Source organism: Ruditapes philippinarum, unplaced genomic scaffold (genome assembly GCF_026571515.1).
Source record: "Ruditapes philippinarum isolate M1 unplaced genomic scaffold, ASM2657151v2 ctg6021_1_1_1_1, whole genome shotgun sequence".
In the NCBI taxonomy this organism is placed as follows: Eukaryota; Metazoa; Mollusca; class Bivalvia; order Venerida; family Veneridae; genus Ruditapes; species Ruditapes philippinarum.
Window position 1 is genome coordinate 38,267 of NW_026856506.1, and position 26,584 is coordinate 64,850.

At 33.5% G+C, this 26,584-nt stretch overlaps 1 protein-coding gene and 1 long non-coding RNA gene across 4 annotated transcripts; one reads left to right on the forward strand and one right to left on the reverse strand.

Moving 5' to 3' along the window:
* The first annotated feature begins 6,757 nt into the window (after positions 1 to 6,757).
* Positions 6,758 to 7,841, forward strand: LOC132746797 (uncharacterized). The gene is made up of 2 exons (XR_009628034.1): positions 6,758 to 6,865; positions 7,495 to 7,841. It is a non-coding gene; the product is annotated as an uncharacterized LOC132746797 (long non-coding RNA).
* A 4,238-nt stretch (positions 7,842 to 12,079) lies between these two features.
* LOC132746798 (uncharacterized) lies at positions 12,080 to 21,469 on the reverse strand. Of its 3 annotated transcripts, none has more exons than XM_060736049.1 (7): positions 21,380 to 21,469; positions 19,614 to 19,693; positions 18,297 to 18,435; positions 17,273 to 17,410; positions 16,179 to 16,264; positions 14,893 to 15,331; positions 12,080 to 13,193 (listed from the first exon to the last, which is right to left on the reverse strand). In XM_060736049.1, the coding sequence occupies exons 2-7, from the start codon at positions 19,629 to 19,631 to the stop codon at positions 12,493 to 12,495; spliced, it is 1,521 nt and encodes a 506-aa protein (XP_060592032.1). In that variant the 5' UTR covers positions 19,632 to 19,693; positions 21,380 to 21,469; the 3' UTR covers positions 12,080 to 12,492. The 3 variants fall into 3 exon arrangements, with proteins under 3 accessions (XP_060592032.1, XP_060592031.1, XP_060592033.1); XM_060736048.1 differs by having other exon boundaries at positions 21,340 to 21,469; XM_060736050.1 differs by lacking the exon at positions 21,380 to 21,469 and adding an exon at positions 20,013 to 20,074.
* Between the last annotated feature and the right edge of the window lie 5,115 nt (positions 21,470 to 26,584).

The following is a 26,584-nucleotide window of genomic DNA, read 5'->3' on the forward strand; positions in this document are numbered from 1 at the left end:
TATATATTGGTCGAAGGTTTTTTTTATAGTTCTCTTTTATGTTGGAACTGCAAAAACACACAGAGACAACAAACAAAATAAAAAAATGAACACAAAGGCAGGAGTTAGGTTTTCACTTCAACAACTATATTTCAAATCTGCAGCGCATTCCAAAAAACCGTCAAAATCATAAAACAAACGATAAATGAAAAAATGAAGAATGAATATATATCAATACACTTATATGAGTAAATTACCTGCAAAAACACACAGAGACAGCAAAATAATAAAATGAACACAAAGACAGGTTCAACAAATATGCCGTGCGCATGCGTCCGTAAATTATGAGCGAAAAATGAGGCCCGTCACCATAGTTTAGTTACTATAGTTAGTGTACGATTTTTGATGAATGATAGAGATTATGGGAGTAAATATGAGAAGAATAGTAGAAGGATAAGGAAGAATATATTTATAAGAAATGCACTATATATCATACAGGATATAATAATGGTAAGGTATTTATATATAGATCTAATGACAAATGATCCTGTGACATAATATAATATGAGATACGATACCATACAATACAATATAATATTATATATTATAAAATTGCGCCAAACACCAACTATTTATGCATAGTATTCTAAAACTTAAGCTGGAATCTAACTGAACGACTCAGAAGTCATGTTCATCCATCCAAAAATTTTTATTGTGTAGCATGTATCGGATATGCATAAATGTTTCCATCCCACCTTTGTGTCATTTTAATAAAAATAATTTAAAATAAAGGTACACATACTAGATAAAGTGACGCGGATGACCCCTTCGCCGAAGTAAAGATGGATGAAATTATGATTTTACGTTCAGCAGTTTTGTCTATAAATTAGACTGTATCTTCTTTGACTGGTTTTCATATATTGCCCTAGGCTAATATTTTAAACCAGTAAATAAGTAACACAGTCAAGGCGACGTGGATCATTCTCCCGGAAGTTAAACAGTTGAAAGAAAGCTGCCAACAAGACAGGTATTGCATTATTAAACTTGTATAAAATTGTCTTCTTTCAGTACTTTTATCTATTTGACTGTTTCTTTTTAATTAAACAATGTTTCAATTGTGTTTAGATAATTTCTACTGAATTGAACTGTAAATTTATTGCGAAAGTGAAAATTATCTGATTATTATGTGGGTGGGGTGCAACCGGCTTTTCTTAAAAAAAACAGGCTTGTTTAAATCACCAAATGTTACTGAATCTTACCAGACTGTTACATTTAATCTGATAATAAGGAACCTTATTATCTTTAACCAGCGGTTTCAAAAATAGTTCTGACTTCCAAAACTTTATTTTAACATTTTTTAATTATGAGAATTTTTATCATATGTTTAGGTCCATAAAATTCTATGTACATTGTACTTATATTGCTGTAATTATGTAGCAATGTTTTTATTAGATTGTTTCATTTCTGTGTTAACGTTACGTTAAGCGTTTAGTTAAATGGGAATCCGGGTCAACTCAGCCCATAACAGGTCTAGGATTTCATGATTTTTATGGACTGTCAGTAAATTTATGGATAGTCTATAAATTTAAAGATTTATCAGTCCATAAATTTACAGATCCTCAATGTTAAATTTGCTGTTTTTAGTTTTATACTAAAATCCGCAGCTTAAAACAAGTTGTTATATTGATTGCTTCTATTAACAAAGGTAATGAGATAAGTTTCATCTTTGTATGATGACTTTGAAATTTTTGTTAAAAGTGAAAATTGAAAGTCATCAAATTGTTCTGAATCTTATCATACTGTGACATTTAATCATATAATCAGTAAATTTATTCTTATTAAACTGCGGTTTTTAATTTTAATACAACTTATACTATTTTCGCATTTAATGTCTATAAATTTACAGATAGAAAAATCTGTAAAATTATAGATGGTCCATAAATTTACAGACTGTCCGTAAATATCATGAAATCCTAGACCTGCATAATTATAATTTAAATACAACTGGTATTACTTTTTAAATATTTTCATCATATCTTTTATTGCTCAATCTATGTTGATTAACAATATGTTATGTTCTCTTCTGTTCTGTAATATAAATAATGCAAAGCCTCAAAGCGTGCTCTTTCAAGTATGAAATGGGGGAAGTTGGTCAAAATAATAATTTATTTTTATTTTATATTTTCCATTTAAAGCAGCACGCCTCCAGATTCATTCTAATTTTCATGAAAATTTTGAAAATGTAGTTAAAGGTAAAATATTGTGAAATGAACAAAGAAAGTACTTAACACATTACAATCAGCACTTAAAATCCACGTAAATTACCAAAAAGAGGTCAAAATATGCATAAATAGCCCCTACTGCGTTAGTAACGCAGTAGAAATATGGTGATAAATACTACAAAATACAGTCATTAATTGCACATAAGATATAAATTATCACTTGAATCTTTATTTTGTTTACTTTTCTCAAAGAATTATTATGGTTTTTCCAAGTTTAATTTTCTTGAAATATTTTGGGTCATCTGGAGGCATGCAGCTTTAAAAGTGCCATTCAATATTTTTTGCACTGCATCCGTTTATTCTGGTTCCCTGTACTAATTTGGTTCTCACAGAAATGCGCAGGAGATCAGTCTACACATCCGTTTTCAATCAGTATTCCTTGACTGTTATCCTTTTTTTGTAAGTCGAAAAGTTGCGATTGATCATAATAGACCCATAATTTTGCAGTACTTACGGCGAAAGTTTTCATAACCATCACTATCTAGCAGGTACTCCTGTTAAAATGTTGCCATTTATTGATGACTAGAATTACCAAGCGGATGGTAATGCTTTTAACTTCAATTTCAAATATCTTTCATAATCTGTTCCAACAATTAATTTTGTCAAACTACAGCAAAGACAATTTGATTTGGTCCACTTCATTGAAAGTGGTACTGTGAAACGCCGAAGGGCGTAAGTCTATTGAGTACTGTCAAAGCATGCCCACGCTTTCTGATTAACAGCTTATGTTGCATAATTTCCTGGGTTTTTTTTCCCACTAATAGGGATTTATGTTTTGACGAGTTTAAAATATCTGGGTTTTTTAAGCACTAAATGAATTGTAAGTACATCAGATTTTCTTATTCGGAAATTAAAGCACATTGGTGTTGATGCACAAAAAGCTTCTGCGGAACTCCCTGTGATATCTCTTCTTAACAAAGATAATTTCAAACAATACACTGCCAACTTCTTCAATTTCTATAGTAATTTCCTCCTTTAACAATCTATATCCTTAAAGGTTTTTAAATATAGGGCCGAGTTAACTGGTGTGAAGTTGGCTTAGGGCCAAGTTGACCCTTTACCATCAAAGGGATGCTGCATCATAAGTTACTTTGTAATTGTCAATTTTTTTTATGGAGAGAAAACGTCAAAAGCTTTTGCGTTTATTTTTATTTAACTGATTATATAACTATCATGAAATCCAGGACCTGACTGTTCAGACCTGAATTTGACATGATGGCGCAAGAAGCTGTTGATAAGCACATCATTTTATTTCCGTTGCTCAGTCATACAAACCTGGGGCCCCATTTAGTCATGTTTATCATTATGTCAGGTATTTTTACCTGAAATAAACAGTTCCAAGAACAAAAATATATTTAACTCTACTTGCATGAGGTTTTAACAGTGTTTGTATTTTATTATTTATGGCATGAAAGCTCTTTATGACTAAGCCACATTTTGCTTATGATACATCTATTGTTTGTAAAAATCTTGCCATTTATAAATTTCAGACAAAATGGATCAGGTTATGCAACTAGTTGACCCAGCAAAACAATTTGCCAAAGATTCTCTAAGATTAGTGAAAAGATGTACCAAACCAGACAGAAAAGGTAAATTAAATTTTTTACTCATTCCTTTCCCAATGAGTATGAATGCTAAAGGGAGTGATTACAGTATCATTAGTAGAGTGTTAGTTGGGCAAAGTCTGTATCAGACCTTTTTTCTGCATATTTGAAATCTTAAAACAGTGTACAAATTCAAACCAGCACAAATTAATGTCATAAAATTAGTGAGCTAAAGAAACTACTTGTGCAATTTCATCAAAACTTAGGGGGAATGATCAATACCATATCTAGTTGTGCATCTCATCAACATTTTTCGGTTCATTGATTTTTTGTCAGAGTTTTGGTCTTTCATTGAATTTAATTTTAAGATATCAGACATTCTGAAAAGTATTTTGACATTACTGGACATTATATATTATCCTTTCCTTTGTCATGATTTGTCTGCACTTCATTATTCATAAATAATTTAACACCAACCCTTTCAACTGATGCAATATTCTTTGAATGATAATCTTTAAAAAAAAATATTTAGCCCAGGCTATAGTTATTCTTGGCAAAAAACCTTAGTTGGAAATTTAATACTCCAAATTCAAGTTGGAAATTTAATTGTGGTATTTTCATACACAAGTTCAAAAATGGGATATAGTACATCTGCATCATGCTGAAAATTCTTATCTGATTATCAGTTGGCATTTAAAAAAACAAAGACAAAATTTCAAATCTTCAGTTGAAACTTGTAAGTATGTTCAACACATTGGAAATCATGCATAATATTGCATATATTACAAGAAAAGCCTTTTTATTATTTGTTTCTATAAACAAAAATACTTAAAGGAACTCGTTCCACTGAGGTTTTTTGACATGATTAGACTTGGGCACTTCGTTTTTCCTAAATAATTATTCAAATTGGAAAAAACGACCCAAAATGAAAAGCGTTTAAACGCTTTTCACTCAAATTGGACTAAGAAAAGCATGAAAATACGATTTTCAATTTATTATGCCCACTTCGAAGAATATTGTTTTGCTAATGCCGGTCTGTCTGTCGGTAGACCAAATGTTAGGTTTCAGAAGATATTGGTCACTTATGATGAAAGAAAACTGCAATGAGTATTTAATAAAACAAAAAAAACAGTGGGGGAAATCTGGGGACTTTTATTATTGTCAGGTATATGGAGTAAAGGTCACAGGGCAGGGGAGGGGATGGGCCTACAAGTAGTAGTATGACAAAAATCTTAACACACCAGTAAATCTTGGAATGATTCAAATAAGTACAGCATTAACTGGGCTAAAATTTAATTGGAAAAAAGCAATGATTTTTAGCTTAGCACATTACATGCTAAAAAAAAGTATATAAATGACTTCTCACTTTGATTTGATACTGATAGCTTTATTTGTTTATTAGCTCGACTATTCGAAGAATACGAGAGCTATTGTAGTCGCGTCGGCGTCGGCGTCTGCGTTGGTTAAAGTTTTTTGTAAAGTCAAATATCTCAATCATTACTTGAGATATTCAATTGAAACTTACAATACTTATTTATAGTAACAAGGTACATCAGATTGACAAGTTGGATAACTCTGCCTACAATATTGACAGAATTATGCCCCTTTTTAACTTAGAAATTTTGGTTAAAGTTTTTTGTAAAGTCAAATATCTCAATTATTGCTTGAGATATTTAATTGAAACTTACAATAATTATTTATAGTAACAAGGTACATCAGATTGACAAGTTGGATAACTCTGCTTACAATATTGACAGAATTATTTGCCCCTTTTTAACTTAGAAATTTTGGTTAATTTTTTTGTAAAGTCAAATATCTCAATTATTGCTTTAGATATTCACTTGAAACTTACAATACTTATTTATAGTAACAAGGTACATCAGATTGACAAGTTAGATAACTCTGCCTACAATATTGACAGAATTATGCCCCTTTGGAACTTAAAAATTTTGGTTAAAGTTTTTTTGTAAAGTCTCAATTATTGCTTGAGATATTCAATTGAAATTTAAAATACTTTTTTATAGTAACAATGTACATCAGTTGCAAAATTGCATAATTCTGCCTGCAATATTTGCAGAATTATTTGCCCCCTTTGAAACTTAGAAATTTTGGTTAAAGGTTAAAGGTCTTCAAAGATATTTACTTGAAATTTACACATGCACTTAGGGGTCATAATTGGAGGGTCATGAATTGTCACTGACCAAGTTCCATAACTCTTGTTTGCATTAAGGCTGATTCATATCCCCTTTTCTACTTAGTCTCTTGGTTAATGTTTACATGCAAGTTTTACATATCTCAATAACTATTAAAGATATTTTATTTAAAACTTCACATATGCATTTAGGGTCATAATTGTAGGTCACTGACAAAGATCCATAATTCTATCTTGCATTTAGGCTGATTTTTCTCCCCTTTTTCAACTTAGAAATTCATGGTAAAGATTTGCTTGTAAGCTGTTATCTCAATTACTACTGAAGGGTTTGTGCCTTTTTTTGGGACAGTTTTATGCATTCATAATAATAAAGCAGTGATTTACTTGATAAAACATCTTAATTAGAAGCTTTTGTACCTTTTCTGTCAAATTTATGTATTCATAGGTAATTAGTATTATTATACTCAATAAAACACCCTTGTGACATTACCTTCTGAATAGTCAAGCCAATACTGTATAATTAGACTCTCTCTAAGGCCTATAACATGAATTTATAAAAAAAAATTAGCCCTTTTGTGATCTTAAAAAATTTAACATTATTAAGGCTCTTTTACTATCAAGCACTTAGAATAGTCGAGCGTGCTGTCCTACCGACAGCTCTTGTTTTGAAGCACAAATCTGTCTTGTTATAAATATTTTTTTTGGAAAATGTTTGTTTAATTAAATAAAACTTCCTTTCATCCTTGTATTGTACTGAAATCACTAATGTATAATTTAACAGTTAAATATTGTGATTTTTTTACAGAGTTCCAAAAGATAGCCATGGCCACTGCAATAGGGTTTGCCATCATGGGCTTTATTGGATTCTTCGTTAAATTGATCCATATACCAATCAACAACATAATTGTGTAAGTATTAGGAGGTTAAAAAATAGAAAATATCTTAATTGTTTAATTGTTAAAAAGTATATAAACTTCTTTAAACATATTTAGCAAAATCGAACCCCTCGCTCTTAACCTGTATGTTATAACAAGTATGAACAAGTAATTTTCTTGAAGTCTATAGATAGGTTGTTGAAATACAATAATTTTCTGGTAATTCACTATATTTAATGCTTTTATTCTGTACAATCATGTTGTAAGTTAGCTTACGGAAGATTGTTAGTTCTACCACAGTCAGTCAAGTTGGACTGCCTCTGTGGTCAAGGGGTTAGAGTCGATGACTTCTAATCCAGTTACCTCTCTGGCGTGGGTTTGATCCCCGGGAGATGCAGGTAGTCTAGTACTGGTGTAACTCATTAGGAACTATGGTTAGGAAAGTATCTGCCTAAATGACTGAAATACTGTTGGGAAAAGGCGTAAAATGAAACAAACAAACCAAAAATAATGCACAAAAGGTCCTCCTCTGCCCGTAAAGCTGGAAAGTGGCCATATAACTTTTACTATGTTGGTTTTACTTAAAACTTGGAATACATAGGGAAAAAAAAACTTATTTGTTAAAAAATTTGCTGAATAGTCATTTTCTTTTCTATTTTCAGTGGGTCATGATTGTGTCAGCCGAGTGTGTTTCGTCTCCATAGTCATCATATTTCATCAAACTTTTCCATACTCTCATTCAAAATACCACTTGAAACATGGATTCTGCATAAAAAAATAACTGGTTTTATAACAGCTATGTGCCACAACACTTCCACATACATCATGTTTTTTTTTGTTAATTTAAAAAAAAAGTTATTGAAAGAAACAAAGTTCTTAAGATGTAAACGAATGTTAAGATATTCAGGAAGAAAGAAGTATTCAGTACTTGTTTTTTTTATTATTTTATTTAGAAAACTGTATATTTATTGTAAATTTGTGTTCTAAAAATAAAAGTTTTATCAGACAATTTTGTTTGTCAAATTTCTGGTGAATTTCATTGCATGTTAAAGCTTTGATTGATTGTTTTCCTTTTTCTGGTCGTAGTTTTTTAGCTTGTCTGTTTCAAAGATGAGAAAGTCAAGCTATTATGATCACTGTGTGGCTTTTATGTCCTGGTCATCATATAACATAATGATGATCATACAAAAACTATAATGTAGCCCATTACTCAAACAATTTAAAATATATCATGACTTGTTATGAAACTTGGAATGCTTATCATGATCAGAGGCAGTTGTAAGACAAGGGCGTAATTCTGAAAGCTACATTTTTGGAGTTCTGCCCCTTAACTTGGAATTTTTGTCAAAATTGCCTGTTAAGTTTAATAATTTCAAAACAACATTGGAATACTTCTTTATCTTGACAATGGTTTAATTATGTAAACCATGCAGTTTGGAGTAATGCTGCATTGTAACATAGAATTTTTGTCAAAATTGCTTATTTATTTGAATGATTTGAAAGATATCAACATGAAACTTGGGAAACATATCATGAAAAGGCACAGTTTTATAACAAGGAACATTATTCTGAAAGCAATTTAGAGATATGCCCTTTTTTAGCTCACTGACATGTACCTTGCAAAAGACGAAAGCAATTAGAACCGATAAACTGTTTGACAGCCAGCCCAGGAACAATGCTGCTTTATTATGCTCCCCGAAGGAATAGCATATAGTCGCCGCCTTGTCCATCTGTTTGTCCTCAGAATAACTTGGAAAACCCTTGAACATAATTTGCTTAAACTGCACATAGTGGGTACAGTGCAGTGCCAAACTAGAAATGTGTCCATAGGACACGGATGCCCCCACACGTCACTGTTCTGTCAATCTTATGGCTCTAGGTCAAATATTTTTTGGAATACATGTGCCACAAGTTGAAAACTAAAAATCAACAGAGGGCCATAATTCTGTTAAATTTAGTCGCAGCAAAAATTCCTTCCTTTACTACCATCTACACATTAAGGTTGTTAATCCCTGGAAGTTTAAGCAAAATCTGCCATCCGGTTTAAGAGGAGTTGCGTTCACAAAATTTCTACATAGTATATTGTGAAAAAATCAACAAAGGGCCATAATTCTGTTAAATTTGGTCGCAGCGAAAATTCCTTCCTTTACTACCATCTACACATTAAGGTTATTCATCCCTGTAAGTTTAAGCAAAATCTGCCATCCGGTTTAAGAGGAGTTGCGTTCACAAGATTTCGGGACGGACGGACAAGTGCAACGCTATATGCTCCCAAATTGTGGGGGCATAAAAACAATAACTCTATTTTACCCCGTTTTTGAATTATCATAGCTCTGAAACCATAAGAGGTATCAACAAGAAAATTTGTAGGTAGATAGATCTCATTAAATAGAAGTGCAGTGCAAAATAACAATAACTCTGCATTGTCTAACTTTGAAATTATTATTATCCCCCGCAGATGGAATCGGGAGGGCATTGTCCATCCGTCCGTCCTAATTTGTTTCCGCACTAGTTCTCTGCAACTACTGGCTGAAATTCAACAAAACTTTATGGGAATTATCAATATCAAGAAGAGATGCGCATATCGTCGGCTTGTTCCAGTCAGACACTTTAACTCAGAGTTATGGCCCTTGATTAGTTATGCACTATGCATATAGAACATTATTCATTTCCGTGCTTCTTCTCTGCAACTACAGGCTGGAATTCAATAAAACTTTATTGGAACCATTAATACCAAGAGGAGATGTGCATATTGTTGCCTTGTTGAAGTTGTTCAGACCAGACCCTTCATTACAGAGTTATGGCCCTTGATAAGTTATGTAGTATGCATATAGAGCACTATTGCTATTTTTTTGCAACTTATATATTGATTGATTAACAAAACTATACTGAAACAAAAAAGAAACTTTCTCCAAGTTTGAATGTAAATATGTTAGGACAGTTTTTCAATCCTTTTGAAACTCGATTTTTACGTTGAATAAACATATCGGGCTTTTATACGGGAATTAGCTGACCGATTTTGCAAACAAAACGAGTTTTACAAGCTACTACATGTATATATGTGTGTACATCTAAGTGGTACCCTTGAACAACTGGCACATACTTTGCGAAAGTTTCTTTTTTGGTTCAGTATATATGGCAACCATGGATACAAAAAGGCAATTCACATCTCATTTTGCATGCCCAGATATTACTTTTTAACATAAGAGTTATGGCTCTGTTATTGCCCTGAATATTTATCATGTACAAAGAATATTACTGTTTATGCCATGATAAATAAAGCCTTATGTCTTCAGTTGCTGTGTTAGTAATAACTAGTACTCGGTGGGGGATATAAACTCAAAGAATTTGCTTGTTATAATTCATTTTTACACTTTGAACTTTGTCAGGGACATAACTCTAATACTATTAAGAGATATCAACATGAAACTTTGTAGGCAGACAGATCTCATTGTGTAGAAGTGCATTGCAAAAGAACCATAACTCTGCCTTCCCTAATTTTGGAGTTATTGCCCTTTGTTTATTTTTCACTTTGAACTTTGTCCGGGACATAGCTCTGAAACCATAAGAGGTGTCAACATGAACTTTTGTAGGTATATATATCTCAATAAATAAAAATGCAGTGCAAAAGAACCGTAACTTTGCCTTCCTTAATTTTGGAGTTATTGCCCGTTGTTCACTTTTGCACTTTGAACATTGTCCAGGACATAGCTCTGAAAGTATCAGAGATATGAACAAGACATTTTGTAGGTAGATAGATCTCGTTGGGTAGATGTGCAGTGCAAAAGAACCATAACTCACTGCCTTCTCTAATTTTGGAGTTATTGCCCTTTGTTCATTTTTAAACTTTGTCCAGGACATAAATCAGACACTCTAATAAGAAATATGAACAAGACACATTGTAGGTAGATAGATCTCATTTGGTAGAAACTAGGCCACACAGTCGAAATATGGAACTACTTTGTTAACACTCTACATGTTACAATATCAGCTGAAATATATTGAATATTGGTCAGAAAGGCTGTTTAGAGGGTTTCTTTATCGCTCTACAAGGTACATTTTTAGCCCGAATATCCTGACAATTTGTCAAGGTTTTTGGTTCCTGGTTTGTTCGTTTGTTTCTTTTTCTTTTTTTTTTTCTTTTTTGTTAAAACAAAATACTACTTTGTTTACATTTTGCTACTTTGTGATTCAGACTACATTTTTGTACTTCCTTCTGGTGATATTAATAAAACATACAAAATTCATTGTAAAACCTTTATAATTCAATATGGTTTTATTTGCCATGAAATGCCACCAGCCCTAAATATAAACAATAAGGGAAAAAACATTTGTAGTGCATGTCTATGGTATTTACGTGGCTGAAAAAGAATTGCATGGGAAACTTGTTTTACATTCTAAAAGATATGCTGTACATGCATTCTTTTAATGTATCTTTTTTGTTTAATATTTTTTAACTAAGTCTCTCTGGATAAGTCTGAGTTCCCTGACAAAAAATATAACTTCGTATACATTTTGTTAAAGCAAATCTGGTAGAATCTAATATCTCGCTCGAACAGCGAAAGTTAGACAGCGTATGTTTTTTAAATGTAGTTTTTTGTTTTTGTTTTGGGACACAGTATAGGTCATATCGCGACGTTCCAGCATTACTGGTGGAGGAAGACCTCAGGTGCCATTCCGTGCATTATTTCAGGCACGAACGGGCACCGGAGTAGAACCGCCGACATTCCGTAAGCTAGCTGGATAGCTTCCTCACATGGGAGAATCCAAAGTCCCGGTCGGGATTCGAACCCACAGCGGTAAGGGGCAAGTGGTTTGAAGTCAACGACCTTAACCACTCGGCCGCGGACGCCCCTAAAATGTAGTTAATGTATATGTAGTTAGTATAGATAAGTAGGGTTAATTTTGTAAAGTTTATACATGTACGTTAATGTCTTAATTAAGAGATGAGTTACTATCCGCTAGTATTGATTATTGAGCACAATCTTCCATTGCGTTTTGACAGGTACTTTTGTATAATTGCTAAAAGGCAGAATATAGTGTCCAGCTTGTGTCTCATCGATACAGCATTTCTCTCTGTTGATTACTAAGAATTTTCATAAATAGTATACCAAAACTATTTAAAACAGAGATTGCCCTGCAGTTAATCGGGTTATTTTTACGACCCTTTTTGCGAATCGGCGTGGTTAAACTTTAAAACCAGTCAGGTGGAAATTGTCCGGTGGATAATAATAAGTTCAGATACGGTTACTCAGTACATGTACTTGTTAATAGTATATTTAAACATTTCCATACAAGTAAGAGGCTACCTTATGTGTACCTGCGAGTAAGAAAATAAATTGCTTTCGTTTTGCGCATTTCTAGCATCAAATACCTTTTTTTCAAATGCTCCGACAAAAACAAACATGATACTGTGGGATAATAAAAGATAGGATACATGCCTAAAACTGTCCAATAAGTTAAAAAAAAACTAAAATATTGCATTCCCTTCTGCACTTTGCACGTCATACAATTCAATATTTTACATATTGGTCAGTTTTTTCGGCTTATATCTACTACTTATTCTACAAATTTTTGAATGGCCAACGAAAACTGTACTATCATTTGTGCTTCAAGTCAAGGTGAAACCACATCTGCCTGCAAGATCGTAGTGAATGTATTTAATGCAAATAGTATTTGCCGGCCTTCACAAACTCTCCAAATGTTGTTGCGTATTCAGGATATGTACCAATCTCTTTACTTCTCAGAGAATATTTCCGGCGTATATCGTCTTCAAGTTCATTGAAAGATAATTTTGCCTGCAGCAGAGCGTCTGATGATTTTCCCGCCAAAAGATCGTATCGTAAAGACTGTTCTGCCATTTCACAATCCGGAAACATATACATAAGATACGGATTGGCATGAAAGAAATGTGGTAATTTTTGTTCCTCCAAACATACCTTAAGAAATTCAAGAAAGTATACAAGACTCTCCCTAACCCCCGATATCTTGACCTTGTTCATGATAGTGAGATACAGTATACAGTAGAAAGCGATGTGCTTCAGGTGGTAGGATCGTAGAACTGTTACTACTTGTAATGGTGAATTGTTCCGTCTGTATTCTTTCCGTTGACGAAACTCATTCTTCATAATTCGTAAAGCTGTAACGATATAGCTTTGTTCTGTTGAGCCACGTGATGCATCGAGCACGTGTTTCTCGTAGCCAGAGCTGCACATGCGCCACAGGAAACTTGGCTGACAATCATATAAATGTGCTGACGGCTGGTTTTCGGTGAACCATTTGAAAACAGCGTATCTAGGACATTCCATTGTCTTTTGCCAGTCGCTTGGATCAGGCACAACGTCTCTACACAGTTCCAAACCTAAATGAAGTAAGATATCAAACACAAAACAGTTAGCAAGGCATCAGTTACAATGGAAATGGCTTACGCAGATGCCACATATACATTGTACAAAACGTTTCTGCGAGGAATGCTCCAATGCCGTTGGGATTAATCAATCTCTTGCACAAAAGCTTTGACGAGTGTGATTACGTATCAAATTTACTATATTATCGACACTTAAAAGTGCATGAGGATAATAATGTTAAAATAAAACAAAATTGACATGTAAAATTAAAATTATATCAATTTTTACGTCTTAAAAAGAAACACCAAACAAACAAACAAACAAACAAACAAAATGCAAAAGACAGAAAAGCTGCTTATATGACTGCAGCTTGCTTAGTATATTACTTTGTAAATTGATTGCACAACATGAAATTTCTCCAAACATTCCCATATGAAATACTGTATCCATAAAACAGACTCATCTTGTTTTCAAATCATATAGGTCGTAGTCAGTCAATTGAGTAATACATTTGCAGAAATATCATCGAACAAGATGAATTATTTAAAAGTTTGCAGTGTGTCCAGTTATTTTAAAGAAGCCTTATACTATATTCACGGTGTGTATCCATATCGATTCCCTCTGCGAAATCTACTGAAACGGCACCCTTTTGCACATGCGCGGTCCACCGGCGATTGGCATGAATCCAATAATTTTTCATTCCTAATATACTAGTAACAAGAGATATATCATATGGAAAAGAAGAATACAAAATGTACTTTGGAACACTATAATGTCATAGCCATGTCTTTTTTTTTAAAAATAAATGTCTAATTGTCAAATACCGCAACTACAGAAGAAGAAAAAAACACCTACAGAATATCGCTGTGTTGCCTCGCTCACCACCTCGGTGTATGTTGTGGGTTTTAAATGGACCAGTGGCTTGATGATGTACAAACCGTACATGTTAAACGTATACATTTAAGTAATATCGTAAGAGTGCTGCTAACGAATAGTATGGATTATTTGTAATATTTCGCAAGAAAACCCACTATATATATGCTTTTCGATCCGGCAGCGGCAAAGATTAAGTATTTTCTATTACTTTTTATGTATCACATGGTTTTCCAGCACCCTGTTTTTAACATTTTCAATATTCCTCTTCTATTCTGTTTCTTTACCTTTCTGACTTTTTTGACAAGCAGACATGTCTACGTCCCCGCGAGGGGTTTGACATTATTGAAAGATTGATGGATGGATGGATGGATGGATGGATAGGTGGGTGGCTGTGGTTTGGATGGATGGATGGATAGAAAGATACCCTATTATGACGGTACGTAAGCCAAAAATATAGGATATGACTTTATATGATGTCGGGGTTTGACCGTGATTGTTCAGCTTGGCTTTATTTTTAAAAAATAAATGCATTATGTGTGGAAATATTACTCCAATTCTATTCTACGTAGAGTTATTTTTTCTAATATCCGCAGTAACGCCTTTGCAGCAAAGACATAAAAATCGTTATTGTTTCTTTTTCATGTGATATATCTCATTTCATCTACTGAATTATTCAATTTTATTTCAGTCCTTTGCCGATTTGTTTTCAGCGGATAATAGCCCTTGCATGTGCAAAAAGGATTAATTTCGCAATAAAGGTTGCGATATGGATATGCGCACCGTTTTGACTGAACATTATATGTTCGTTCGGAAATTTCCTAGACTGAGAATATTTACCTGGAACAATGTCTACATCAATTAAAGTGTCCACTCCCGCACTCTGAGACTCAATCCTACTCTCATTTTTCATGAGACTTCGGAAGTGATTGTTGTAGTCAAAATAGCCGGTTTTCTCTCTTAGTCGGATCTGGATATTTATCGATGGTGGATTTATGCTGAACTTTTGAATAGCGAAAGAAAACTCTTGTTTAATGTTAGAGGTGTTGACCCTTTCTTCAATGGAATTTGCAGCTCTCATAACGATGGATTTGAAAACCTTTTCGTGTAAGTTTCTAGAGTTTAGATAGACTGTGCCTTTTTCGCTTTCGAAAGAAAACACACCCTCTCTGTCAAGCTCCGGGTATCTTGACTGGATTTGACCTACTGAGAAACCTACAGGAACAAGAAGTCCAAATTCAGGTAAAATCCAATCATTTTTGTCTTTGATATGGGAAACCTAAAACAGATATAAAAATAAATCATGAAAGAAGTCATCGAAATTTAAATAAAATGAAAACAAAACTCGTGGATTTATACAAGATCGTCTATTTTTTTTTCTTCCATGCAATTATCTTGTCCAGTGTTCAAAAATTTTAGTACCAATACTTTGTAATTTGTCCTTAATATTAAGCCTAAAAATCCATTTGTCTCTCAACTCAAGTGGGATTAGTAATCGGTCACTTGCGAAATACTGGACAGTTTTCGAGGAAAGGCGTTTTTATTATGAATATAAAGGGTGAAATTAGGACTTTCATTTTACTTCGATACATAACGAAAATTGCAGTTCGACACATAAGTGCTTCTTTAAATACAATGAGACATTTAACAGCATAGAACACATGAAGTTATTTCCTAAAAGTGGTCATTCAAAGCCTCTCCATAAATGTTAGAGTTTTATTTTGTGACGGGTTATTTTTGTGACTGTTATCTTTGAATGAATTATTTGTATAACACGGACCGCTCACATTATCATCTCTTAAACAATAAGGTCCTACAAAGGTCCTTAGAGTTCAAGTATTTGGATGCAACAAAAATGCCATTGGCTGCAGCCTGACTGCTTACAATTAATACAATGTATATTCAAACACAAGTTGCATACATATATATTCTTTGTACATTTAAGTTACTTATTCTTAGATATAGATTTCTAAAATAATAATCTATTATAACATTTAATAATAACAAGTTTGCATTGCGTTAAGCGTGCATTTTTTTTATTTAAAGTAGATACTATATAATACATATCAAATAGAGGGTTTTACTATTTGCAATTCTTATTTTGTTTTATAAAACGAGTTTCTTACATTAAATGTCATGCCTTTTATATCAAACAGCAGAAGAGCATCGAATTCGTCGGCCTTGGATACCTTTAATCCCTCCCTGGAACTTCCTTTAATTAAATCAGACAAACATATATTATATGACAATTATATTGAAATCAAAGTACTGAAGTGCAGATGGACTGGCTAACTTAAATACTACAGGTCTCACTCACCACGTAACGTATTGTTTGTATGTCTTTATTTAACACTAGGCCTATATCATCGATCTGGTTATAATGGATAATTATGCGTAAAAACAAATAATTTTTTACTTCTTTGAAAAGGGCAAGCATTAATTTTATAATGTTTAAAATGGTTTTAGAGCATGTAAGGGGCTTGGTAACTGAAGAAAGTCGCACTAAATTTGTAATTATTTGTCATAAAAATTTCAAAATGAAAAAAGTGATATTTTGACTTCCATACAAAATACTTTATCACTATAACTGCCAAAAAGCTACAGATGGTTCAGCTAACAGGGCAATGAGTAACGTTTTCAAACTACATGTATAAAAGTACATAAACAATTAAAAAGCTTTTGAGAAATGAAAAGAAAAGCATTTTTATGGCATAGTGGGTCTTTAATACAGTACATGTATGTGCTGCCTTAAGAGAGAATGGAAGGGAATCTTGTCAGTTTTGCATAAGAATGATCATTTTAATAACCGATAACTTAGTTTAGTTTAGAAAGCTACATTTTAACAAAAAGAGTATTTTATTATTAATTACTCTCGGACAGGGGATATACACATTTCATAAAATATGCATTAGGTTCAATCTAAGAAAAGAAAAAACAAGACTCGTCTTACTGCTTTCTAGTTACCACGGTGCATATACCACGTGACTTAACTCAGATGTGCGTAGCGCAGAAAACCAATACAAAAGACGGTCCAGGTTCTATAACTCTTCAATTATTTTTTCTTACAGAAAACCAACTATACAATAAGCTCTCGTAAGGTCTGTTGTTATACTTTGGTATCCCGAAGTGTAATCGGTGCTCAAGTAATACTCAATGCACCTGAACAAAAACAGGGATGTCATTGATAAAATAGGTAAAATTCATCATGACTAAACTGTACCTTGTCTAATAAATTTATTGATGTGTAGTCCAGAAAAACGGGTTGCTTCTGTCTGGAGTTCTTCTAGAAACATATCCAGTACAGAATCTACTGCTCCTGTCGCCCTGTCCCAATCTTTCCTCTTAATATCAAGATTATCTGTAATTTGAATTTATGATCTGACAACCATTGATAGTTTCTATTACAAAGTGTTTAGACAACCATTAATAGTTTCTATTACAAAGTGTTTATCTATTCGTTCTATACTGAATTCGGCGTAAACTTAGTTTCTATAAATTCGGCCATCTACTGACATCTCCTTCAATACCGTGCAAACACATTTTAATAGCGGCTAATCAATTTTGTTCCTTGTAATAAATCGACGCTTATTTGATCATGTTAAGATATGGAGAGTAGCGAAAAATGCCGTATGAAGAAACCGGGTGACTTACACTGATTATACATGTATATATATATATAGTATCTACGCTGTGATAAGTGTGGTATGGTGTCTATGCCAGCATATTACAGTTAAACCTGTTTTAATGAGACTCTCTGACTGATTAAAAACTGCATATATAAACTCTCTCAATCATTTATCTATTTCACCGTTTGTTTTTAAAAACTATATTTTTTTCTTTTTTACTTTACTTGAAGGAAAGGCTGCAGTTTCAAATATAAACACGTTTGGCATTTAATCTTATCAAATGTTTTTCAATTTTCAACATGAATAAGGTTGGTACATCTATTCTTGGGATTCATATTGTCAAGACAGGGAAAGTGTTTTTAATTTTTGCATATAATACTAAAGACTTAGCAATCTGATTTACCCCTTCATACAAATCAGACTTCTACAATAGACAAATTTTAAAATTAAAAAAAATCCAGCCTTTGTTGAATCACAACACGCACTTTGAATGAAATAGAGAGTTTAGCAGTGATATTGTCAGCTTAAGCAAAATTTCATAACAATGATAAAAACATTTTTCGGAATATTTGCACCCAAAATGAAAAAAAAAACACTGTAATTGTCAAGTAGACTCACCAATATTCGCCATCAGTGCTCTAGGTTCATCAATTCCCCAGGTGGCCACAGGAATTCTCCATTCATTGCAGCGATCACCGATGGACAGATGTGCCAATCTTTTAGAAATGTCCCAACCTGATTTTCCTGGCGTTGAAATCTGGATTTAGACATAAACAGTATCATGACAGAGCAAATTTTACATTAATTTCACAGATTTAGTGAAGAAAACATGCATAGACTAAAGAATCACAAGTACGTCAGTCATTTGCCAACGTTACACCAGATCTCTTCCCTTTGTGGTGGATATAGCTGTGGAAATGTCTATGTTTGTATAAAACCCTTTTAACTAGTATCTCAACTTCAATTCTAAAAGAATTTAACAAATTACTGTATAAATGTAATAAATGTTTAAATGTACAAATACATAATATATATATACATGTACTTATCAGATACCAAGCTCAATAATTGTTTAAAAATATATTCAAAGACAATTAACTACTAGTAATTATCTTGCAGATCAAATAAATTTAATCATAACTATTATACTTATGCATGCATATATCTGTTAAATCGGGGCGTCATGGCCGAGTGGTTAAATGAAGGTCGTTGACTTTACACCACTTGCTGTACATGCTGTAGGTTCGAATCGCGACAGGGACTTTAGATTATTTTATGTGAGGAAGCTATCCAGCTTGTGTACGTCAATGGTTCTACTCAGATGCCTGTTCGTGTCTGAAATAACGCACGAACGGTGAATCCGAGGTCTTACTCCACCAATTAAGCTGGAAAGTCGCCATATAACATTATACTGTGTTCGTGCGACGTAAAACCAAATCAAAAGAAAAAAATGTTATATCATTTGTAAATTAAAAATAGTATAAATGATATTTTATATTTAAAAAAGTGTTTATTTAATGTTGTTGATTTTTGTGGGTTTTAAAGGCCACATTTTAAATCAAGATATGTTTTGTATACGGTTGTATATCTTCTTAGATAAAGGCATTAATGAACAATAAATAAAGGCATTAATGAACAATAAATACAGGCATTTATGAACAATAAATAAAGATAAAAAATAAACTGTAATTATTATTATTATTATTATTATTATTATTATTATTATTATTATTATTATCTAACGCTGCAATTTACAACCAAATTAATACCTCATCCGATCAATAATTTTGTGGTGAAACATTTTGAAATAATTTTTGCCAAGTGAAAATAATGATCACTATGGCCATCAATCTCCCACGCAGTGATCTCCCTTTACATTATTACGTAACTGGTGCGCGGAGTTTGTATGACACTATAACAAGTATAAGAACTTACCTCTCGAAATGAAGCCATATTTACGAGCGCCTTTTTTACTAATTTACTAATGAACCGTTACAACAAACACTGTGCTGCTTCTGAAAATGTCAGATACAAACAATGACGTCCTCTTCATAACACTATGACACTTGAATCAAAACTATATACAGGTTCTAGTATAAGGTCAAAGTTCAATTTAAAATAATTAACATGATGAACAATCATATGATACACTGGAGCAGTTGCCTATTGTATGACACACGCCTCGGTATAGAGAAGTCGCGGATTCGAATCTTTTCTTGGACGCTTTAAAAAAAAAAAATTGAACAGTTAATTTACACTTTATGCCGATGACTCAGTACAACACACAGTTTACTCCAGTTTCTAAAATGAATATAATTTGTTTTTAATCTATACCTTTTAATTATTTATTTTGTTTTGTATCATGTTAAAGGCCCGCAGAAACGTTTGTATTAAGTCATTTAAATGTGGATTTTGTAATCTAACCAAACATTCATCTTAATTGCTTTAGACATGTTCACACAATAGAAAGAGACACGCAACTACATTTGTATTAATGTGATAAGTGGTCCAATGTCCAACTGGCAGCCGATCAATCGATTAGCGTAGATTTTAAACCTTTTTTAAACACACACGCTCTAAAGATTTCGCAACCCTGCACGTTTTGCAACCTGTAAACTGACGATTTTCCCTAATATGAAATGATATATATGGCATTTTGCTTAAAATATGCGGCAGAGAATTATATCATAGGTTATAATACTTTTTCATGCTTTTATATTAATTGCCACGAAAGAAATTTATATGACCTCATTTACTATTATATTTATGTACAAGCAGTAAGGGATGGGCCGAGCAAGATCGTTTTCCACCAAAGTAGCCATTGTGTACTGAACAGAACAGAACAGAACAGAACATATACTTTATTTAGAATGACACAGATTACAATATACAAGTATAATGTAATAACATGTGAACAAAGTCAGTAGACAAAATCAAATCAAATGGGTGTGAAGAAATGACAGTAATATTATGTAATGCAAATAATCTTTGAAGGTATTTTTGTTATATGGGTATTGCAGTAAATAGTTTTATCAAACTGTAAAAGCATAAGAAAACAGGTATAGAGATTTGCACGAAAATTTCATTTTCTTGATGAATGTGTAATACAGCCGCGCGGTTTTATTGGATAACGAAAATCATGATTTGATACTGACCGATAGGGCCTACGCGTGTATATATTGCCAACGTAGTAGAATAAATTGTTTTATGCCTTTATAATAAATGACAATGTTATTGTCTAAATTCGCTGCATTTTCACATTTTAAGCTTAATCAATCATTCATTACAAAAATGAATGATTATACGTACATGAACAAAATTATCTCAGAATCTAGACTGCGAATTAATCAACAAAATATGGTATTAGTCTATAACACGTCATCATTTCTATATATTTTGTTTTAATATTATTAATGCTCTATAAAATCATTAAAATGTTGTAATTTTTGAAGATATACTAAGCTCATCCTTGAGGAAAAATATACAATAATAAGAGAAATTTGTTAAAAATTTGTATGTGGGCAAATTCGTTATTAACAAAAGTTTATTTTACTTCCTGGTTCCTGGGAATACAGTTTTATCCGTATGCAATCAATAAAAATTACGTACTGTTAAATAATACAATATTTCAGTTGTAATTGTCAATATTAAATATTCTTACCCTTTTCACAATGCATATTTGTTGTCTAAAGAGTACCTACTTGAAATAAAATACGATTCCTTATTCGCTTGCTTAAATTTAAATGATCTTCACAATCCGTTCTTAATATGAATTTCAACACTTTCCGTCTATTAAGGCGAACACCCCTAAATTAGTACGGTTGAATAGGAATAGTACTCAAGAGGAACATTTACTAGGTGCACATTTTGAAATTGCTTTTACGTGTTTTAACATAAACTAGACGAAAAAATCAGAAATGCATGGCTTCTGCAAATAGCAAATATTTAAACGTTTGAATGGATGCCAATTAACTGAACTATAAGGCATCAGTTAATCACAGACGCTCAAGCGTCGGAATCCCACCCCCCATGTGATACGCCCCTGTAAACACTCTATCAAAAATATTTTAATATTTAAATACGGATGGGACATCTGTTACAACGATTAAACTGGTTTTCAAACAATTTTTACATATATGAAAAATATACCGTTTACCTTAATGGTAAATGAGAACGGGAAAAAATGTTTTGTTAGTTTAAAAAAAGAAGTTGCTTAAAAATCTATCTGCCTGTCTCTCTGTCTGTCTGTCTGTCTGTCTGTCCATCCGTCTCGAGAAGGAACAAGGGCCATCTAACTGTAAACATAACAAAAGAGGATAATAGAGTTCATTCAGTAACAATAGAATAATGGGCAAATAGGCCTTTATTTAACAAAAGAAAATATCAAAAGAAATGGTCCCTTATTCCATTTCGGGCGCGTTCATCCATCCATCTCGGTGAAGTTAAAATGATCCTAAGAGCTTCCTTGGAATTGCACCTTGAATTGAAATATTAAAAGCTCTTTAACCTCTGCCAATATTGAAAGAGCAGGAGCATTCAAAATAACTGAGTTTATGTAAAATTGGCGTACCATACGACAAAAAGGAACCAGATAGGGACATCACACCCTCGCACGCTTGCCTTTTGATAATACCATAAAAAACAAAGCTCAATCATAAATGAACATGTGAAGGTAATTTCGATATCAAGGTTTTAAAATTTTGATAAACATGATGTCAAAAGTAACCTCAATAATGTCAAAAGTAATCTATCACCTTAAAATTCCCAGGTCGACATATTTTGTCCAAACGAAATTTCCAAAATATACCACGAGTAAACATACGTATAGCTGCTTAATTGCCATTGGTGAGAAAGTATTCCAAACAGATTTAAACATCAAATTCCAGTACAATGACATTGTTTGGAATATTGCGTTTTTAGACGTAGAAAATTTAACGGGGACTCGTTGCACGGTTGTGACCGATCTAACAAAAATACGATATTGCATCCGAAATATCGGTTTGTTGTTCAAAAACGATTTATGTGTGGACAAAATCTTAATGTCAACGTCTAGTGATGTCATTTAACCGCAATTAGGTACATGTATATAGCTTTATATTAATAATGTATGATTTACGTAAACATGACTTTTTGACTTATACGGGAATAGTGACATTCGGCCGATTTGGCGTGTTGTACGGTTTTTACAGTATCCCTTGTCTATATATAATATATACAGTATATATATACGGTATATCTTTTTACACCATCCCAAAACTGTGCCGGGTCCCTGGGATCGTGTCGGGGGAATACCCTTCGGTATATTATATTTTATACAGTAAGCGGGTGCTGCATAATAATTTTGTTCTTGATGATCAAGGCGTGATTATTTTATGATAATTTGACCATTATTGGCATGGCAAATGTGCCAAACGCCTGTGTTTTCCCCCAGGTTTCAACGATTTGCTGGAAAAATATGTAACGCTTGCTCAGAGACTTTGATATATTGCGCAAACAGCACGCTAGTAGAAAAGATCAAACGGTGCTGTTATTATGACTTATTCATTAAAAATTGTCCGAATTATAAAACTCAAGGGTAAGTCAACATGATGTTGAGTTCATACAAACACTATAATAATGTTAGCGGCACTGTATCGAAAGTTTTTTTAAGACCAGAGCGGAGCGATCTCGAAGTTTTTGATCATTAGACGCGGGGACCCAGAACGCAATATCGCCTAATCGGATTCCGTAGCAGTCATGCAGACGTTACTAATTATCGACTCACGGTTTAGTGGAATTGAGGCCTATTGGTGCTTTTCGGTATCAGCATAGAGGTGAGCTATTTTCTGTGTTTGTAGATAGAGCGTCGTTTGATCCACATCATATTATAGCAAGTAATTATCTATTTAGGGCTTTGGGGAAGAAAACACCAATGAAAAGGCTGGCAGGCGCATCCTTAAAGTAACAGTTAGTGTGGGGAAATGTTAAAGCGCAGGCGCGATGAGAGACAGACATAGCCCGCGTTTAAATAAGATGCAATAACGGAAGAATCTCGTTTACTTTGCTATGTTGCACAGATACATACATAGGTAACTGTAATGTTACCTACCGGCTCCTTTGTTAAAAGCGTCTACGTAAATCACTTACGCCGGACCGGGTTAACAGGGTCCGCAAAATGAGATTACCGACGGTCATGTCTATTGTTTCTATACAATAAAAAAGTATTGAAGTCGAGAAAACTCGTGCAACAGGTAAGACAATAGGTCACGTCAAAATATCGCATATGTGGGGAGGGGGGAGTAATGACCAAACTTTGAATAGGGAAAACGGTCGATATATTATTTTAAAGATTAATCGAAATAAAGTTGAGCGCATACGCTGGAAGTACCCCTCATCTACTTAATTCCAGATTATTTGCGAGCCAAAAACGAACTGGCGGATGGAGGTTTTGGTGCTTTCGCCGATATTAATGAGTATGATGACAACGGCACATTAAGCCGTTTCTTTAAAGTTGCTTGTCGGTAACCTAACATATTGCCGAAACCTAGTAATAGAAATGTGCACCGACACACGAGGCTATCGATTTGTACGAGGGGGCGGGGTAGCCCCCGATAGTGATAAAAGTCAGTAATGGCCAACGTGTTTTGGTTGTTCTTCTCTGGTGTGAGTCATAGTCAGACATGGACAGCACGGTTCGCCTTGTGTGTCATAATATAAAACCCCGAGAAAATAATAACCAATGATACGACGATTGAAGATGGATAGTCTCTGCCCCTTCCCTTTCCCTGCCAGTCACAGAATAGAAACCCCGGCAAAAATGAACCAAAGTCCACGTGCATATCTGGAGTCGCGGTAAGCTGATGACCTGCAGATGCCAATTCCGCAACTGTGCATGGTAATGTTAGAACGAGTTTAACCTTTGACACTTTTTCAACAGAAAGCGTTAGGGAGTGATGGTTGCGGCCGGTTTTGTGGGGGCGGTGGAGGTGTTTCGTGGTCTGAGGTTGCTGGGGATCGTCGGTGCTGGTCCCCTAAAGCTATGATACAAGATAGCTTCATAAGTAACTAGCTTTCGAATTATTCCACAACTATCTGAATTTGCCATCCCCTGCCATAAGTTTAATTCTGCATTAATAGGATATATAGCGAAGATTGATACTTGATTGTGCATATCGACTCAAAAGTACAACTTCTGCATCTTTTTCCAAATAATAGTACTTTCATGAGAGATAGTTCATCCTAAGTATAAGACCGTGTTTTAAGTGCAATCTTTTCCCGAGTGTATTCTTAAGATAGTGACATTATCATTGTAGATTTGGAGTGTATACCGCAAGGAAAGAATACGGAACTTTGCAGCTCAGTGCAACGCGGTTGCATTAACAATGGTGGATGCCTACTATGAATGGCTAGTAAGAAATAACGAAAGAAAATTTCTCAAACATGGATGAAAGTGTCTAAAACATTTAAAATGCCCATCGATAAAAAAACAACCAACAAAAACCCAACTTAACAATAACGGTGTAACGTACATGGTATTAACTAATATTGTATTCGATAGAAACCCCGTTGAAAAATAATCGTATATTTTCATTTTATAAAGAAATTGAGCTCTGATCGATCTATTTCCATGAAATTGGTAGTTATAGTAATAAAGATAAGTGTGTCGCGTTTTTATGATTAGAAACATTTTTATCTTCCTCAGTATGTGTTTACTATATTAATAAGGTTATGTACTCATAATAAAATAATGATTTCTTTACCGTTTCCCTACTCGTCACAAGTCTGTTTTCAGTTCCTTTCTGTGACCAACCACAAGTACATTACCTAATGAACCCACGAACAAAATACTGAAGAAATATTCAAATACACCTGATTTGGTGACGAATGAATTACAAGAGCGTAGCGGGAGGGTATCTTGCTTGGCTTTGAATGGCCTTGATCTTAAAATGATAAACGTACACTAAGTAATATGTGTTCTTGTGAGTATATTAATAAATACTGCGCTAAAAACGAATGTATGGATAGAATAAAAAAAAGAGCAGTGTAGTAAGATAGTTACCGGCACGCGAATAGGTCGTGCATAGTATTTACAGACCGGGTGGCGACTTTGAAGACGAGGAGAGCGTACGTAACGTTACTATTGCAAGTCCACAATCGATATACTGTAGCCTAGCACATTCACTACATTGTAGGCCTATATACGGGCGAAATCTGTTATTCAATATTCATGAAAAAATTCAACTCGTTTGTCCGTTTAATGTCACATGATGAGTTACGCTAAATAAAAAAAAAAATTTGCTGTACGTTTAGGATAATTATTTAGTGACAGCAGTCAAGTCCACTATAACAGTGTATAACGGTCTTATCGGTTTATTATCTTAAGTCAAGCAGGCTTGCCATATAAATTAAGATATCGTCAAATTATTTTACCAACTGTCACCGTAACCACCGGAAATTGACATTCTTTAAGCAAATAATTAAAAAAATAACGGCAAATACACCCCTCTTTACTATATATAGTATAGAGGGGGTATATTTGCCGTTTTTTTTAAATTATTTCCTTATAGAATGTCAATTTCCTGTGCCGTAACGCAGTAGCCCAGTTGGTTTAAACATATTTTTATTCAGATAATATATACATGTTAATAATTTAAGCAGAAAGGAATTGGACCGAGAGCTACAATAGCTCATATAGTAGTCCTCTCCTTTAACAAAAGCAATATGTTTACATAATACATGGCTTATCATAATTTTAATTAAACCCTATAAAGAAAAAAAAAACGAAGAAAGAATAAAAAAATAGCCCAGTTAAGGTTGTCTGGTAATTTTTCTAGTAAAATATCAATGCATGACAGCCAGGTTCGGGGTGTATTTTTTTTCTTTATTATTATAATAATCATATAAGTAATAGTACGAGGAATAGGTCT